Here is a 16792-nt window from a genome sequence, read left to right on the forward strand (position 1 = left end):
CCCAAAATGTTTTAGGTGATCACTAAAAATCACCGCGCCCATCTTCACCTATAGCATAGGTTATGTTGAGCTCCCTTCCTCACCTCTTCCTCCTAGTTGAGCTCCCCATGGAAGCCACCCCTCCTCCTCCTCCTTCTGCTGCTGCTGCTCGAGCTCCCCATGAACCAACGTGATGACCTTGTTGGATCCGCGCCACCGTCGCCTTCTCGCCGCGCATGCTGGCTCTAGGAAACCAGCTCGCGGTAGCCACCGATGAGGATACGGAGGATATATGGTCCTGTCGGTGAGGACATTCTCGCGAGGAAGCATACCCAGGGAACGTTTGGTTTCGGCTGACGTGTCGACCCGGCCTGATTCAAGATTCGTGTTTTCTATTTGACGACTGTTGGCGTGTTCGCTAGGAACTCCCTCCGAGCGAACGTAACATTTCCGTTTTTAAAAGGAAAAAATAACTACTACTACTAGTAGAAACAAACCAGTGGACTGTAAGCTGCGCTGCCTATCCTTCCACAGTTTCCACCTACCCACCGGTCAGCTCGGTCCACGGCACCGGAGCATGCTCACCGTCGGCGGCCGCTTCCAGGGCGGAGCTCCCCCATGGCGACGGCCCCGGCCACGCTCGCGTCTGGCGTCTCCGCCGGCCTCCAGCAGCGGCGCCGGCGACTCCGAGTTCGACCCTCGATTTCACCGCTCCCTTTCTTGAATTCCTGCCGCAATTTCTCATTTTGATGGAGACGTGTCTGGCTCCTGCAGAAAGGCCAGACCTTTGCTCGTGGAGAGGTACCGGGACGGCGCCGCCAAGAGGTCTCTTCTCTTCTGAAATCCAATAGCTCGCCGTCTATTTATTTGCTGATACGCCTGACTGTGCAAAGAGTTATCAAGTCTGTATCTGCAACAAGTTTCTCATCGTCTGATTGATGTGACGAACAGGTATATGTTGGACGGCGACTCTAAGCTGCAAGTTCAGTGGGAGAAGCATGATGAATCTTCAACGAACACTGTCGAAGATGAAAATGCAAATTCTTCGATTCCCCGGGCTGTTAGTGATTTTGTACTTCCAGCAGGTTTTCCAGGTGAATGCTGGCATTGCTTTTGCTCTTTGTCACGGAGTATGAACTGTGGAGGTTCAGGTTTACAATCTAGGAAATGCAGTGATTGTGGTGTTTTCTAATCATAATGCAGCAAACAAATTGTTTTACTGCCAAATGTAGAGCTTGATCTTTTATATGCATTTTCCTCAGTTTCTCTCAGTATGCTGCATAAGGGGTCATTATTGCAATTTGCATAGTTGTAGACTGACACTATGTCTAACTATATACCACTTCTCAAACCTATAACTCTCTGTTGTCCCTCGTTTATATTTCAGAATCTGTTTCGGATGATTACCTGCAATACATGCTGTTGCAATTCCCCACAAACGTGACAGGATGGATCTGTCACACATTGGTTACATCAAGTCTTCTGAAGGTACCACACAATCTATTAATCAAGATGTTTGCAGAAGTAAATAATGTTCTATTGGCTGGAACGATGGCCTGATACATCTTATGTGATGTGATATATGATCATATGGATTGCATTATTTGATAGCTCCGAAATGGCTTCAAGATTTTGCCACCTGCTCTCAAACAATCTTAGTCTGAAAAGACTTCCAAGTCATAATCTTCAATTATTATGTCAAAACTGATGATTAGCTGATCATAGATTGGCACAGGCTGTAGGTGTTGGGTCCTTTACAGGAACTTCAGCAGCTGCTGCTGCCGCTGCTATCAGGTCATTACCATCTTTGCTATGTTTTATGGGCTATTAGAAACCCGGAACTTTAATATTAGTTTATGTTCTTTGGAAGACATAGAATCTTCATATAGGTTTTAGCTTAGCTACTATGTTTCATCCTGATTTTATCACCGTTATTATATTTGTGTACACAACTCAAGTCTTTACCAAATATTGTATCAACTATTCAACATACCAGAGGGCACATACCAACATCCTAACAATCAATATGAAACATGAATGCAAGTGGATCAGCTCATTTTATGCTCGTGGTTTAATCACCTACTTTGTCTGTGCTGATGTAAATCCTCTTCTGTAGATGGGTATCAAAAGATGGCATAGGAGCTTTTGGACGTCTTCTTATTGGTATGATTATGCCTGACTATTTATTCAGAATGCTTTATCCTGGAATATCTACTAATGACTTGTTTTAGGTGGACGATTTGGAACACTTTTTGATGATGACCCAAAGAAGTGGCGGATGTATGCTGATTTCATTGGGAGTGCTGGAAGGTTCATGCACTAACTCTGTTAAATAATAACAGCAAATGTATAAAATCAAGTGAAGAAGCAAAACCCGCTTAATATTATCTATTTATTTGTGCAATATGGCAGCATCTTTGATCTCACCACTCCTCTCTATCCTGGTTACTTCCTTCCACTTGCATCATTGGGGAATCTTGCAAAGGTATATTGAAAGCAAGACATATTAATCCTTACATTTAGTTTCACATGTGACTAAAACCTAACTCAAACTTTGTAGAGAGCTCCCTCTACACAAAATAATTGACTCTGGACTTGTTAAGCAGGCTGTAGGAAGAGGATTTAGAGATCCTTCCAATCGTGTTATCCAAAATCACTTCGCAAAATCGGGAAATCTAGGGGAGATTGCTGCAAAGGTACTAGCTATTTCAGTACTCTCTCTAATAGTCAGTTCAGTGTCCTATTGTTCAGTCAATTTTGTGAAACCGCAGAAAAACGGTACTTGCGTAGGAAGGAAAGAAAAAATATTATGAGTATCCAATAGTTCCTTTGGAGTTTCCTGATCAGATGGACTTCAGAATTCTTTCATTATGCACCATTAAACATATTATTTTCAGTATATAAAAGATATTGGTGAATAATTTTGCAAAATTTTCACCAACCAACTTTTATGTAATTTTTTCAGGAGGAAGTATGGGAAGTAGGAGCTCAGCTGGTAGGCCTTTCTATTGGTGTACTTATTCTGGTAATACTATTTATTAAGTTCTCTTTATTTGTAATAACCAACCTCCTTCCAGTATAACAACTTTAACTTTCCTCACTGTTTGACGATTCTTTGGTATTTCATTCCAGGACACGCCAGGTATACAGTCTTCATATTTAACTCTTACTCTGACATGGCTGGGTGTTCGTCTTCTGCATCTTTGGTTTCGCTACCAGTCCCTAGTAGTTCTCAAGTTCCGCACAGTAAGGTGCTGGACTTAAATTATGTTTGCTCAATTTAATAAAGCTCCATGTTTGCACTTTTAGACCATGCATTTTCACCTATATACACAAGTGTATAATATTAGTGTACTAGTTTTTGATTCATCGCCTTTATTCTCTCTTCATGTCTATATTGGCAGGTTAACCTAAAACGCGCTCGGATTCTTGTGAGGTCACATGTTGCAAATCATACAGTTCCTGGTGACATGTTCTTCACTTCTTGATTTTACATTTTTTTTTCTTGGTTGCTTTTGGAAAAATTGTTGATACTTGTTTTGTCCTTCTGTTCTAGGCTATGTTGCTTGCAATGAGGAAGAGAATATTTTAACATGGGAAAGATTCTTGCAACCTCGAATTTCTTTTGGTGTGCCCATGGAGAGGATGCTCGGTGGAGAGGAATCCACTCACATGGACATGGTTTGTGTCTTTAGCAAAAATAATTATTTTATGGTATGATTTTTCCAAATGCAAAGCTGGGAAGTTGGTTCTTGACTTCATCATTACAATGCTTTTTGTAGTTGAGCTTCCTTGATAACTAGTAGAACTGAAGGGACAAAAGAGAGTTTGCTTTGTTAAATATCTACATAGTGACATGTATAGTCATAACAACTGTTGGACTCGTCCAACACCTAATTTCCGATGAGGCACTGGCATCGATTTGCACCCAGTTTTAAACTTAAAAATGTAACCTCAAGTGGAACTCACAGCCAGAATCTTGTAAATTTGCCTACCACGCCAGCTGCAAACTTCTCCCTGTTAATTTAGTGTGGTGAAGTAAAATATTTTTGCATCAAAGATGACGTAACATTAGTCAGTGTTAGCATAAACCAGCTGTATCATAGTCTGGAAGAGTTTAAATCACCAGAGCCACTTGCTGGTGGTTGCCTTGCGGTTTCCGAGGTACTTGCAACCAATTTCATAACTCCACATATGGCTTTTGGTACCACTTGCTCATGCGTGCTCTGAACTCCCAAAACAGGTGAATATGCTGCTGAAGCTATACAAGAATGAGAAGTACATCCTCTGTGTTGAGCAGCTTGGGTTAGAAGAGGCAACATACCTGGTTACATTCAAGGTGATATACTGCTAAACATCTGTGTATGAAAATAATTACGCGTCATGTATCAACAAATGCGTGCTTGTTTTCAGGAGGCGGCAACAAGCATGTCGGTCCTAAGAAGCCTATGGCAAGCGCATTGGCTTCACCAAAATCGGCCGAAGCAGGACGACGTTGCCGCCTGGCTAGAAGAGAGCCTTTCTGCATTGGAGGATGGATTTGCTGACTTCATCAAACAGATGGAGGAAGCTGGCTGGGATCAAAGCCAAATCTTCTTAAAGGTGCCAAAAGAACCTGTCTTGGTGTTGGAACACCTTGACCAGGAGGTGTGAGACAACAGATGGATCATTTTTGGGGTTTGACCAGTGCTAACCAATCAGTTCCAACCGAACGACAAACTGAAGCTCAAAGCCTCTGACGGTAGATGCTTGGTGAGCTAGTAAACAACCTACATTGCAAGAAACATTGTTTGGCATGTTGGCTCAATGTTTTGTACTGTCAAAAGCAGAAATTCACGGTTAATCTAGCATTATTCAGCAGTCGGTATAGTGGCATATTGGTGGATTTCTGACCCAGTGACATAATCTCAGTCATTCGCATGATGGTACACTGTTGTCCATGTTGCTATAGTTTGCTACTTTGCTTAGGCATAACATATGTTCATATTAATTGCTTCACTTCATGGACAAGAAGCAGACAACAAACACTGAAAAACATAGGGCAGATGACAACAAACACTGAAACACATAGGGCATATGATCAGTAACTTGTGTTTGAAACTGCATTCAAGCAACTGAGTAGAAGCAGATATAAGGAGCATATATACACATATTTCAACTCCTAAAGCACATCAGGATTCAAAAGCAACACATACCTAACTCTAAATGTTTGTTGCTTAAGATGACTGTGGCATACTGCCATAGTACCACAAGGCTTCAGCACATCAGGATTCAAAAGCAACACAAAACTAACTCTAAAACGTTTGTTGCTTAAGATGATCGTGGTATACTACCACAGGGCTTCAGCGTGTTAAGCTAGGACTAAGACGGGAGATGGTACCCAAAATGAGCTCCAGCAGCGGCTGTCGATAGGTTCTTTCTGCCAAAATAGCTGCTGCACTAACTACATCTATCATCAAGCTTTGGATTTGCCCTTTCCCTTTGCCGTATGAGTGAAGCGGGTCTTCTTCGCCTTCTTGCTCTTTCCACCACCACCATCCGAGTCGTCATCACTACTGTTGTCGTGCTTGCCATTTGGTTTCTTCCGCGAACCTGACCCGTATACATATTCCTTGACCTTCTGGCTGGTCCTCTCCTCCGTGGGATCGATGTCACTCTTTGGTTTCCAAATGAAAATGGACCTGCACAGACAGAACCTCGTAAGGGTGAAGAAGATCTAGATTGGTAGATATGCTGGGTAAATACAGATCGATTGGTCTACCTTGAGCTTCCTGTAGCTAGGATTTCATCTTGAGGATGTAGCTTGTTCACTGGGCTGATAGTGGTTATGTCGGGGTCCATCACCTCGGCCAGAAGCTTCCCAGTGCTGGTGTCTATGAAATCAATGGGATGTAGAGCAACCCCATTGTAGTTTTCACTTATGTAACGACCAATAACTGCAACTGTTTCTGAGTAATCCTGCAGAACAATAACATTTCATATCAAAGTTGGCAGGTTGCTTTTTGCAACTTGGCAACAAAAACAAAAAGGAAGGAAAAAAAAAGGAAACAATTCATAGCTAGAACCTTTGGATCCCACTCTGCTTTGAAGGGAGTCAGGTGACGATTGAAATCATGGCTGTGAACAATTTCTCTACTTGGGGATTCCAGATTACCAAAAATATAATCCCAAACACGAATTCGATTGTCCTGACATGTTGTCATGATCTTATTCCCACTTCGTGGAGAAAAATATCCTGAATTAACAACCCGTCCATGAGCAAGGCTGGCAAGAGCGGACTTGGGATCAAGTTTCCTTGTATCCCAAATACGGGCCTACAATCACAGAGAGGACATATGTGAATTATTAGATATAGGGTAAAGAACGGGATTTGTACATATGCAGAGCAGAGCACTCACAAAGTGATCATTCCCGCTGCTCAGAAGAACTTCAGGTTGTGCAGGGTTGCAATGAAGGCCAGTTACCTTGCTACCTTTTTTATGTATAAGAATTGGTTGCCCGATTCTTTCCTTCGACCGTCTATCCAATCTGCGAAAATTAAGGTGTTAAACAGGCATATAGCTAACATGCAAGATACTCTGATACGGCAAAGGAGTATATGGTATATGTCACATATGACAATGTACAATGATATCTCTGAATCACACATGACAGTATCCACCTATATCTTGAACTCAAATAAAAATAGAAACTTATCACTGATAATTCTATTTGGAATTGAGTTGCCAAGCAAATGCATGAATAAACCATATTAGCATCCAAGTCAACAGTTTTAAAAGAAGTTGCATATACTGCATGTAAGCTATTAATTTCAGAGAAGGTATCAAACAGCTCCTAGGGGTACTCATTTACTCACAAGTAAAGAAACCCAAAACTATCTGCCACCAAAAGAAGACCTTTCTCGGTGTTTAAGTCCATCCCATATATCATGCGCCAAGTGCTTGGACCCTGTTAAAAGCAACAAACAAGGTTGATTAAATCAAGACCAAAGTGGATGCCAAAAAAAAAATCACAACAATGCAAAGAAATGTTCGCCTAACACAGCACAAGATGTAATAAAGATAATATCAAGATGTCACAGTCAAAAAAAGATAATATCAAAATGCAATGTGTACAAAATCCATTTTAGCGCAGCAATCTGTATAAGCTTGATCAGAAAGCAATGGGGATAACTTACACTCCAACCATCTGGGTTGAGATTTAACAAGGGCGAACCAATTCCAGTGTCTAAGTCTGTGCTGCTGATAGTCCCATCAGAAGAAGCTGTGTATAGCACTCCATCATTGGCGGTGTCGAACCTGAATAAGATTATATGAAGTTGCCGTATTTCATCCTTGGATAACAGAACGGATAATAGCCATCAAGCTAAGCTCTTACTTCATACTGTTCAGAATGCAGGAGTGCACAGAATCATAAGTAATCTTCTCATGCAACTTAACATAATCCCAAATGCCTAGTAGCCCTTTCTGTGAAAGAAAAAGAAAGGGGCGATTACTAGTCACCTAAAAATACCTGCAATGTGACCATACTTACAAGGAATTAAGTGGACAACACAGCCCAGTGGTAAGACTGTAATACCTTGTCTCCTGATAAAAGCACATTGTTCTTAGTTGGATGAAATTCCAAGCAGGTCACACGTCTTTGGTGAAATTTTATGTTACCACACTCCAATTGGTTAGGTACTAGAAACCGAGGCTTAACCTAAAATTAGGGAGAGGAATTCATTTTAACCATAATTGTTACTGGAGAAAGCAGTGATATGAAGTGCTGCAACTGATGCTGATGCGGAAAAAGGACAGCGATCATCAACTCACGCACCATGGAGATCTTGCCTTTCACTTGACTCTGGAAGACGTAATCCAGTGAAGTGTTTGTGTTCCTTCTAGGGGCTGGGATGACACCATGCTCCATCGCTACCCTATGTGGGCAAGTCAAGGTCGTATGACCTGCAAAGCGCAAACGTAGAAAGCATCACAGTATCAGTGACTCGGAAAGTCTCCATCCATGTCAAGCTTTCAAGTACTAAATGGCAATACATCAATACTGTCAAGCAGTCAAAGGAAACAGCTATGAGACACCTGTATGCAGATACATGAGAAAATAGTATGTGGCGGTTCATCAATACCATACAATTTGTATCCCTCTTGCCTGAATAAAAGTGGAAACTTTTATTTATAAGTATCTGGAACAAGCAGTTAGACTAAACTCCTGTGAGCATGTACACAAGGAAGTACTAATTCATAAAACAGAGTTCCTGAACTACCCGCTTCTCACTGGGATATACTGCCATTTTCTAACTCGACAACTCAAATTACAATACTGTTGAGTTCTTCTACTCCCCAATCCCAAAGTAGAAACAAACAAGCATACATAGTTACAGATATCAGGACCTGGCATCTTGCATAGGAAGCAAGGCTTCATGGGGCAATCGATGTACACCGCCCCCTTGAACCCTGCCTCATGCCCCGTCTTCTTGCACACCTGCAACCAGACATAGCAAAGAAGACATCAATATTACAGTAAAAGAACACCGACTTCAAAAGTTCAGACACCATCAAGGATAGAAATCTTTCCAAAAAAGAAGAAGAAGGTTGGAATGATGCTGGAGTGGGCAGATCCTAAATTAGTCGTAATAAACGCAGGATGAAGCAGCCATTTCCACAGCAGACGCAAGGGGAAGCAACCGCCCCTGCTCTGAACTGAACTCCCAAAATATCCGCGGAGGCTTACTAGGGAAGCGACTGCGGCACGAAACTTAAGCCCGAAATCTCGGAAATAAACAATCTTTGCGAGAAACCATGGACAGCCCGTGGCAAAATCGTGAGCAAAAAGGCTCCGAGAAAACAGGGGAAACTCTGGCGGCGCCGGCCGGCCGGCCACTACCTTGCAGACTTTCTTGAGGCTGATGGTAATCGGGCCCTTCCTGCCGCCCCTCCCCGCTGCTGCGGGGGGCTCCCTGGCCGCTGGCTCGTCGGCGACCGCCTCCTCCTCTTCGGAACCCTCGACCTCCATCTCCTCCTCTTCCTCGTCGCCGCCGTCGTCGTCAGAGGAGGACGAGGAGGAGGCGTCCTGCTGCTCGTCGGAGGACTCGTCGGCCGCGCGGCGGCGGCTGCGGTTGTGGACGAAGCGGGCGCGGGCGGTGGCGGCCATTGTGGGGCCCGTGTGTCGGCGGGGCGGCGGAGGGAGGCCTCGGGAAGCGGGAAGAGCGAGGGGAAGGGAGGAAGGTGTGTGGTGTGGGCAGAGACGCGACGGCGGGGAGACAAAGCGGTTGGGGTCGGGTCGGTTGGGCTGGCGCCGTTTGGGCTTGTGCAAGGCAGTGGTCTAGGGCACACCTTGACTGACTTTTCTTATAGAAAAATAATGCTTTCGATTTCCTTCCCCCCGGGTTTATAAGTCTCACTTATGTATAGTATATTTTTTTAAATCATGGATTTAACTAGCAAAATATAAACAATACATCATAAAATTCATATCGTTAAAATTCTTGTCGCACAAACAGATGTACTCCCTCTGTAAACTAATATAAAATCTTATGTCAGTTTATGAAGGGAGTATCTAGTACAGTATTTAATTAATTAAATTTAGGGTCAGAGTGTTCTACCAAGGGGGCTAATAAACCTGGACAAAAGGGTGCCTCACAAACAAAGTGTTGTTACAAAAAGTTCCTAAAAAGAAGTGTGGTTGGAAAAAAAAATTAATCCAAAGCAAAGTACGACTGCAACAAATAACAACAAATTCAAACTATGAGTGGGCCAAAAATTCTATTGCAACAAATATAAAATGGAAAAATAAAACAAAAATAGGTAAGAGGAAAAAGATGACTCTCAAACCTCGGAAGAGATGGAGCCATCATCTCTACTCTCTATCTGGACGAAGCAATTCGGTGTCTAGGCTCAGCTGGACCCGCAATGATCAGAAAATACAAAAAAAAATACTATAACTTTCTAAAAAGAATCAAATTTTTTTCATGGAAGATAGTTTGATGTGTGAGGTGCGCTTCAAATTTCATATCATTTGGATAACTGGGTAGATCACGCCAAAAGGACAAATTTGGAGTCCGTGAAAAAGTTTACTGTTCATGTATTATTCTGAACCAATTTGTCTTTTTTGCTGAGAGCTACTCGTATCCAAGTGATCTTAAATTTTGAGCGCACCTCATGCACCAGATTATCTTTGATGCAAAAAATCAGAATTTTTTTAATTTTTTTAATTTTTCTCTTAACAGTGCAGATGAGTTTGGGCTCGGAAATTGATGTTCGTCTCTATCTCTAATACTACCTCCGTCCTAGCTATTAGTCCTTCTCGTATTTAGAGTCATATTTTAACCATTATTTCAACTAATAAAATATTAATTATACGTAGTAAAAGTAATATCATCGAAAACTATGTTCGAATACAAATCTAGCGATATAATTTTCTGTGCATGCATTACCATTTTTTTAGTTAAATCTATGGTCAAACCTTGACACAAAATACAAAGAGGACCAATAAACTAGGACGGAGGTAGTATTTAAAAGAACTTTTCTCTCCATCATCCCTTCGTCGAACCTTCCCCGTATGATAATCAATCGCCTTAATTTATTTATATTCTAAACCAGTTTTACTTTAACTTACTACCAAACTTCTCATCACAATATAAGGTAAATCACGAGTAGGATTTGATAAATATTTATTTACATAATAGCATTAATATGGGCAGGTAAATCACAAGTTAACATACTACTCCTTCTATCTCGAGTAAATTGCAAAAAACCACCACAATTGGGGACCCTAATTCACAAAACCACCACCATTCGAAATTTTTTTTCAAAAAACCACCAACATTGTGCTGACAGTTTTCAAAAAACACTGATCGCTCAGATAGACACTTGCTGACTCTAAAGCTGACAGGTAGGTCCCACTATAAGCGATGACATGGCAACAAAAACTAACGGCGTTCGACTGAAGTTTGGTTGACCATTAAAATAGACATGGCCCCGCATGTCATTGTGATCTCTCTCCTCTAATAAAAAAACACATCTCCCTTCATCTGTTTTTCTCTTATAGGCATTCCATCAAACAGTTTCTGTGCGGTGCCTGACGAGCATCTACGGGCATTGTGACCGCGTGGGGCTACGCTGACGGGGAGGATGAAGGCTAGGGCGTCGCCACCGGTGATGGCAGCAGCTCGGTGGGGAAGCGCCGCTGGAGTCCGTCGCGCGCGGCTCGGTCCGGGTGAGGAGCGCTCAAGTAGTCAAGTCCATCCTGTAAGGCAATCTGGTCGAGTTCGCCATGCCGGCGGCGCATGTGGCCGGCGAGGCGCCTCCTGCACAGGCTCCTGGAGCAGCGGAGCTGGCCACGGAGGTCGCCAGAGTCGTCCTCACCCTCCTCCTTGATCTGCTCTCAGGTTGCGCCGCCTAAGCCCATCCGGTCGAGGTCGCCATGTCAGCGGCGCACGTGGCAGGGGAGGCGTGCCCGGAGTCCGAGCTGCTGGAGGCGTTCTCGCAAGGGGCGAAGGGATGGCTTTTCTCGCAGGGGATAAGGGCACCGCCGCCGCGCATGCGGGACAGAAAGAAAGCCACGGCTCGCCGGGGGATAACGGCGCCGCCGCCGTGCATGCTGGACAGAGAGAGGCATGGCTCGCCGGGGCTAAGGGCGCCGCGCACCATCCCAACCACACCGTCCTCCCATTCCATCCTCCGCGGCGCGCTCCACGGCGGCCGAGACATGGCCATGGGCACTAGGCGGCGGCCCCACCCTAGGCACGCCAGCCTCACTGGCCGCCATCGATGCCATCGGACAGCTCGCCGACGCGGTGCATGGCGGTGCTGGGAGGCTCGTCGGCCGGCGGACGAGCTGGCCGGAGCCGGCGGGGTCGTGCGTGTTCAGATGCGCGAGGCGCTCCTCACCTGACGGCTCCGTGCGGGGAAAGGTCAGAGGGAGACGGGTTGACTAGCAGCGCCGTCTGTCTTTCGCCACCACGTGGACCTGCCATCGGGACCCGCCAGTCAGGTTTTGTCTCAAACAGCTCTAATCGCTCAATCAGCGTTTTTTGAAAACTGTCAACGCATTGTTGGTGGTTTTTTGAAAAAAAATCGAATGGTGGTGGTTTTGTGAATTAGGGTCCCGAATTGTGGTGGGTTTTTGCAATTTACTCTTCTATCTCAAATTATTTGTCGTTTAAATGGACGTCGCTAGGTGGTCTACGAATCTTGATGTAATTTTTTATATTTTTGATGTTCCTTGTACTGTTATAACAGATGATGATAGATAGGAAGTTTTTCAAGCAAATCTCTACTATTATTAATAATATGAAGTGTTTGCATTCACGATAACCTTGTAAGGATGTTGTTGTAGGCGGCTCGTTCGACTGCAAAGGCAATGACTCGTGCCAGACATGCGAATGTGAAGGCTTGTGTTTGCATGCGTGAGAGATACCAGCCGAATATCACGTATGCCAACTTGGTCTCGCTCAACCACTTTGGGGACAACAATTTCTTCTACGTCTCCCTCTACCAGAGCTTGAGTTCCTGCCAATGTCGGTTAAGGGACGACCTAGGTGCATCAAGGGGATGTCTTGCGCGGCCAACATCACGCCGCAGTATCTAAGCAGCTCAAGGCATCGGGTGGCTGTGCTAGAACAAGTATCAAGATTTTCTCAAATTAATATTGGGCCGGCACATGTTCTAGCCACCTACCCTATTGTCGAACCACCTTGGCGCACCTTCGCACCCGGTTGTCACCACACCTAGGGCACATTTGGTCCATGTGTTGTGTTCATATTGTTAAACCATTAGAATGTTAAATTGTTAGATAAATGTGAAAATATACATAACTAGAGTAATATATTAAATGTATTTATTAAATGGGCCTGACCTTCACTAACAGTGAATCAAATTGGGCGCCAGAAAAATGATGAATCAACATTTCGCCAAAACAATGTATATTTCCCTGAAAAATGAACCACACAGCGCAATACACATATCACAAAAAAAATCCTTGGCTTGATTGTTGTTGCCACATGCATGGCAGCACACATAATCATTCATACATACATGAAGAAATTGAAAACAATGTGGAGTCTTTTCATAGGATGACGTGGCTCCTTTTCATGCTTCAAGATTTGTGCTACGAATCGGATGAGAGTGAAGTCTGCTTTGAACCCTGAGGTTGTAGAGTCCGACGCAAACGAACCCTAACGTCTAAATACCTGAAGTCCATACCCTGTATTCAATGATCCCGGTCAATCGTAACCCCAAATCCACCCTAGGCCCATTTGGAAGGACAATCCCGTCCGGAATCGCTCGTCTCTCTCACTGACCACATGCGCCTCCACGCTTATGTGGCAAGTACACCTTCCTCTTGCTCCTAAGGGTCTGTCTAGGACACATCTAGATGTGACATAGTTATGTCACATGCTGATGTCCACTCTGTTTGTGGTTTATTTTTTTTATCCTAGTTTTTTTTATTTCTTGTTGTTACATTATATACTTGTAGGAGCTTAGATGTGACATCCTTAACAAACGTCTAGACGTGAATTAGACAAAATGTATCTCAAACACCTTCCCTGCGTCCATTGCCGCACCATACCGTGGGCCACCGTAGCTCCCCACTGCTTCCTGGGACGCCGAGCCTTGCGTGCGCGGCTGCAAGCACGGCGGAGGTCGCCTGCCACGCTCATTAAGTCGCTCCGCTCCCCGACTCGTCTCATCTGACGCCGCTCGTCTCGTCTTGCTGCTCGCGGTGGCCGCCACGCTCGTCGACCGCAACTAAGCAAGGTGTACACGACGAAGGGTATCTGCGACCGTAGGCATCGACGAGCTCCCCTCCCTCGACCCGTTAGCAGTCGTCGTCACGCCGCTCGTTCAGCAGGACAAGCCCAACGTCGGCAAGCGGCAGAACTAGCAGCAGTATGTGCTTGTGCAGCAGGCCAACAACACTTCGGGGCTGCGAGCTAGCATTTGGTGCCGCGTGCCGTATGATGCATCATGCATACATGGCGCCGCTGCCGTAGTTCTCCCCGACACTCGCATGTCATCTCTCTCGCGAAGCATGCAACTCCAGTCTCCAGGTGACTGGTGAATTAAATCCATTTACGTTGGCCAAAGATCAATCGAGATGTCATGCCACAAGGCATGAACGGTCAGCTTTGTAATACAAAACGGGAGAAAACCCTTTTTCTTAAAAGAACGGTCAGCTTGTTTGGGGGGCGCTCTGTACTGGAAGAGGAGGCGTTGGCGGCCAACGTGATCGGGGGCATGGAGAGACCCACAGACGCATACAAGGAGACGCGCTCCTGTCCGAGACCACCGTGCCGCTGCTGAGGTGCTGCCCATGGAGGACCTCCTCGCTGGGAGCCGTGCGGCCTGATGCACTCAGGCAAGCGACCGCCGCGCCATGCATGCTTGCTGTAGACCGGCCGGTCATCTCCTGGCGGTCCTCCGCTCCACATTGGGGCGAGGCAGCACCTCCCCGCCTCCACCGATACACACATCTGGGGAGGATTGGGATAGACGATGAATCTGACAGGTTGGCCGATACACACATCTGGGGAGGATTGGGATAGACGATGAATCTGACAGGTTGGCCAACGTAGTCAGTGAGAGTGCCGATTGATCCCGGACAGGATAGCCTTTTCCCCAATTCGCCAAACAGACTTAGGGTCTAAATTAACCGGGATAGATGAATACAGGATACAGACTTCATGGATTTAGACGTTGGGGTTTGTTTGCGTCGCCCTCTACAACCACAGGGTTTAAAACAGACTTCACTCATCGGACGACAACCAACGCGTTCGCGCCCAGATTTTTAGTGTTTGGGTAAATTTTTGGGTAAAAAAAAACCATCAAAGCAGACTATTATGGAGTCTAATTTTGAAACTCTCGTCGAAATAAAGTAGACGGTGCAGATGCATGGTAAATGGGATGCACAGCTAGCCACAGTTTGAAGTCGAAGACATTTTAGACGTTGGGATGCATGGTAAATGGTAAATGGGATGCACGATGTCATTGTCATCGCTCCCTCGGACTTGGCAGATTATTGGTGTTCTAGGGACTAGCTAGGTCACTGATCCTCGGACGAGGTCCACGAACCGTGCGAGATTCCGGCGCGACGACCCGCCGTCTGCGACGGCGCCGCGAGCAACGTCCCTCAGCGCGAGCGCCCTGGCCTTGATCTCCCCGTCGCCGAGCAGCTCCTCCACCTTGCCCCGTATCACCTCTCTCCCCACGAGCGTCCCCGTCGTCATCTCGCCGGCCACCTGCAGCCCCGTCCGCCACACGTCGCAGATGTAGCCCCGGTCGAGGAACTGGTCCGTGAAGTAGGGCCAGCACAGGAACGGCAGGCCATTCACCAGCCCTTCCAGCGTTGAGTTCCACCCGCAGTGCGACAGGAAGCACGCCGTCGATGCGTGCTCCAGCACCCGCTGCTGCGGGCACCAGCCCACGACGCGGCCGCGCGGCCCGGCGCGGCGGCGGAGGTCCTCGACCCACTCCTCGCTCGCCGAGTCCGGCCTCACCACCCACAGGAAGGGCCGGGAGGTCAGCGCCAGCGCCTCGGCCAGCTCCACGAGCTGCGCCCGGTCGAAGATGGCGAAGCTGCCGAACGCCACGTACACGACGGAGCCGGCGGGCTGCGCGTCGAGCCACGCCGCGCAGGTGGCGTCCTCGGCCCAGAAGCTCGCCACCGGCTTGTCCAAGGAGTCAGAAAGGAGCGGGCCGACGGTGAGGACTTCGGGGAAGAGCGCCATGGCTCCCGGCTCGAGGTCTTGGACGGAGTTGGTGACGACCGCCTCGGCTAGTGGGGTGGCCGCGTTGTTCCGGAGGATGAAGTCCAGTATGGCCGGCTGGCCACTGGGGTCGCCGGCGCAGTTCCACGAGAGCTCCGTCGCGCGCATGGGCGGCATCCCCGGAGCCAGCCGGAACGTGCCGCGCCGCTTCGGCAGGCCTTTCTCGTCCACCACCCCGTCCCTTACCAGCTCGGGGATGCGGATCCTCGTGGCGAACATGGCCACCGACAGCGGGTTGAAGGCGGCGGCCCGGAGGCCGAGCCGCTTGGCCACGGGAAACGCCCACGCCATGCTCGCGTCGGCGATGATCCACGTCAGCCTGTACGCACCGGACTCGGATTCCGATTGGTAGACCCTCCCGATGAGCTTCTCCAGCTCGCCGGGCATGGCATCCGAGAAGGACTGGGTGAGCAGCGCGAGGTCCTTGCGGTCCTCGCCGTCGGCGAGCCCGTCTGGTAGGGACACCATGTGGACCCCTCCGAGGCTGCTGCCATGTTGGGACTTGGAGAGGTGGAGGGAGGCAAGGATGAGGTCGTGGTTGTGCTGCGTGTTGACGAAGGTGACCTTGATGCCCTGCTCCACGAGGCGCTGGGACAGCTCCATGAGAGGGATGACATGGCCTTGCGCTGCTCACATGGGGCGCGGGTGCGGCCATGGCGGGCGAGCGCTGGAAAACTGGATGTGTGGATGTGTGGAGCAGAGTGGTGGTTAACTGGGAACGGTTGGTTGTTGATCAGCTGCTTGCTTTGCTCTAGTACTTGTACAGTTACTGAGAACCCTATCTTCAGGTTCACATGTTGGACGAATAATCTGATGCGTGAACTCGATCGACATCTTTGGATTCTGGACGTTTGTGGGTCAGCCACACTCTGCCGGCGGCTGAGAGCATCTCCTGCCGGCCCCAGGCGGCGATTTTACGCGTCCCTTGCGGGCGAGCCGGCGCTAAAATCGGCGTGGGACGAGCGGGTTCCCAGTCGCTCGCCCAGGGTCGCCCTCAGACGCGTTTTTTTATTTTAAAACATTTGAATTCGGCAAAGTTCAGCTAAA

The 16792-nt window shown here is 47.1% G+C and overlaps 3 protein-coding genes across 3 annotated transcripts; 1 reads left to right on the forward strand and 2 right to left on the reverse strand.

The window, feature by feature from the left end:
* The first annotated feature begins 446 nt into the window (after window positions 1-446).
* LOC123076992 (protein root UVB sensitive 5) lies at window positions 447-4907 on the forward strand. Its single transcript, XM_044499165.1, has 15 exons — window positions 447-669; window positions 754-804; window positions 931-1073; window positions 1367-1467; window positions 1715-1773; window positions 2096-2142; window positions 2211-2289; window positions 2392-2464; window positions 2586-2675; window positions 2945-3004; window positions 3112-3225; window positions 3384-3444; window positions 3536-3660; window positions 4223-4318; window positions 4393-4907. Exons 1-15 carry the CDS (start codon window positions 557-559, stop codon window positions 4630-4632), a joined length of 1452 nt encoding a protein of 483 aa, XP_044355100.1. The 5' UTR covers window positions 447-556; the 3' UTR covers window positions 4633-4907.
* A 193-nt stretch (window positions 4908-5100) lies between these two features.
* On the reverse strand, window positions 5101-9268 carry LOC123076991 (DNA damage-binding protein 2). Its single transcript, XM_044499164.1, has 11 exons — window positions 8863-9268; window positions 8370-8460; window positions 7798-7925; window positions 7558-7680; window positions 7357-7445; window positions 7157-7277; window positions 6836-6927; window positions 6378-6507; window positions 6045-6293; window positions 5741-5937; window positions 5101-5660 (listed from the first exon to the last, which is right to left on the reverse strand). The coding sequence occupies exons 1-11, from the start codon at window positions 9127-9129 to the stop codon at window positions 5435-5437; spliced, it is 1713 nt and encodes a 570-aa protein (XP_044355099.1). The 5' UTR covers window positions 9130-9268; the 3' UTR covers window positions 5101-5434.
* Window positions 9269-14644: 5376 nt separating this feature from the next.
* LOC123073860 (UDP-glycosyltransferase 83A1) lies at window positions 14645-16460 on the reverse strand. The gene has a single exon (XM_044496871.1). The coding sequence runs from the start codon at window positions 16346-16348 to the stop codon at window positions 15017-15019; it is 1332 nt and encodes a 443-aa protein (XP_044352806.1). The 5' UTR covers window positions 16349-16460; the 3' UTR covers window positions 14645-15016.
* Window positions 16461-16792: the final 332 nt, after the last annotated feature.

The sequence above is a fragment of the Triticum aestivum genome, chromosome 3D (assembly GCF_018294505.1).
Source record: "Triticum aestivum cultivar Chinese Spring chromosome 3D, IWGSC CS RefSeq v2.1, whole genome shotgun sequence".
NCBI classification, from domain to species: Eukaryota; Viridiplantae; Streptophyta; class Magnoliopsida; order Poales; family Poaceae; genus Triticum; species Triticum aestivum.

Bases quoted from the DNA above. Each gene is read 5' to 3' on its own strand.
- LOC123076992 (XM_044499165.1), top strand. From the start codon at position 557: ATGCTCACCGTCGGCGGCCGCTTCCAGGGCGGAGCTCCCCCATGGCGA. The intron at 2,676-2,944 runs GTACTAGCTATT...TAATTTTTTCAG, and splicing joins TAGGGGAGATTGCTGCAAAG to GAGGAAGTATGGGAAGTAGG. The intron at 3,661-4,222 runs GTTTGTGTCTTT...CTCCCAAAACAG, and splicing joins AATCCACTCACATGGACATG to GTGAATATGCTGCTGAAGCT.
- LOC123076991 (XM_044499164.1), bottom strand. From the start codon at position 9,129: ATGGCCGCCACCGCCCGCGCCCGCTTCGTCCACAACCGCAGCCGCCGC. The intron at 6,294-6,377 runs GTGAGTGCTCTG...CTGTGATTGTAG, and splicing joins GCAGCGGGAATGATCACTTT to GCCCGTATTTGGGATACAAG. The intron at 5,938-6,044 runs GTTCTAGCTATG...ATTGTTCTGCAG, and splicing joins AAGCAGAGTGGGATCCAAAG to GATTACTCAGAAACAGTTGC.
- LOC123073860 (XM_044496871.1), bottom strand. From the start codon at position 16,348: ATGGAGCTGTCCCAGCGCCTCGTGGAGCAGGGCATCAAGGTCACCTTC.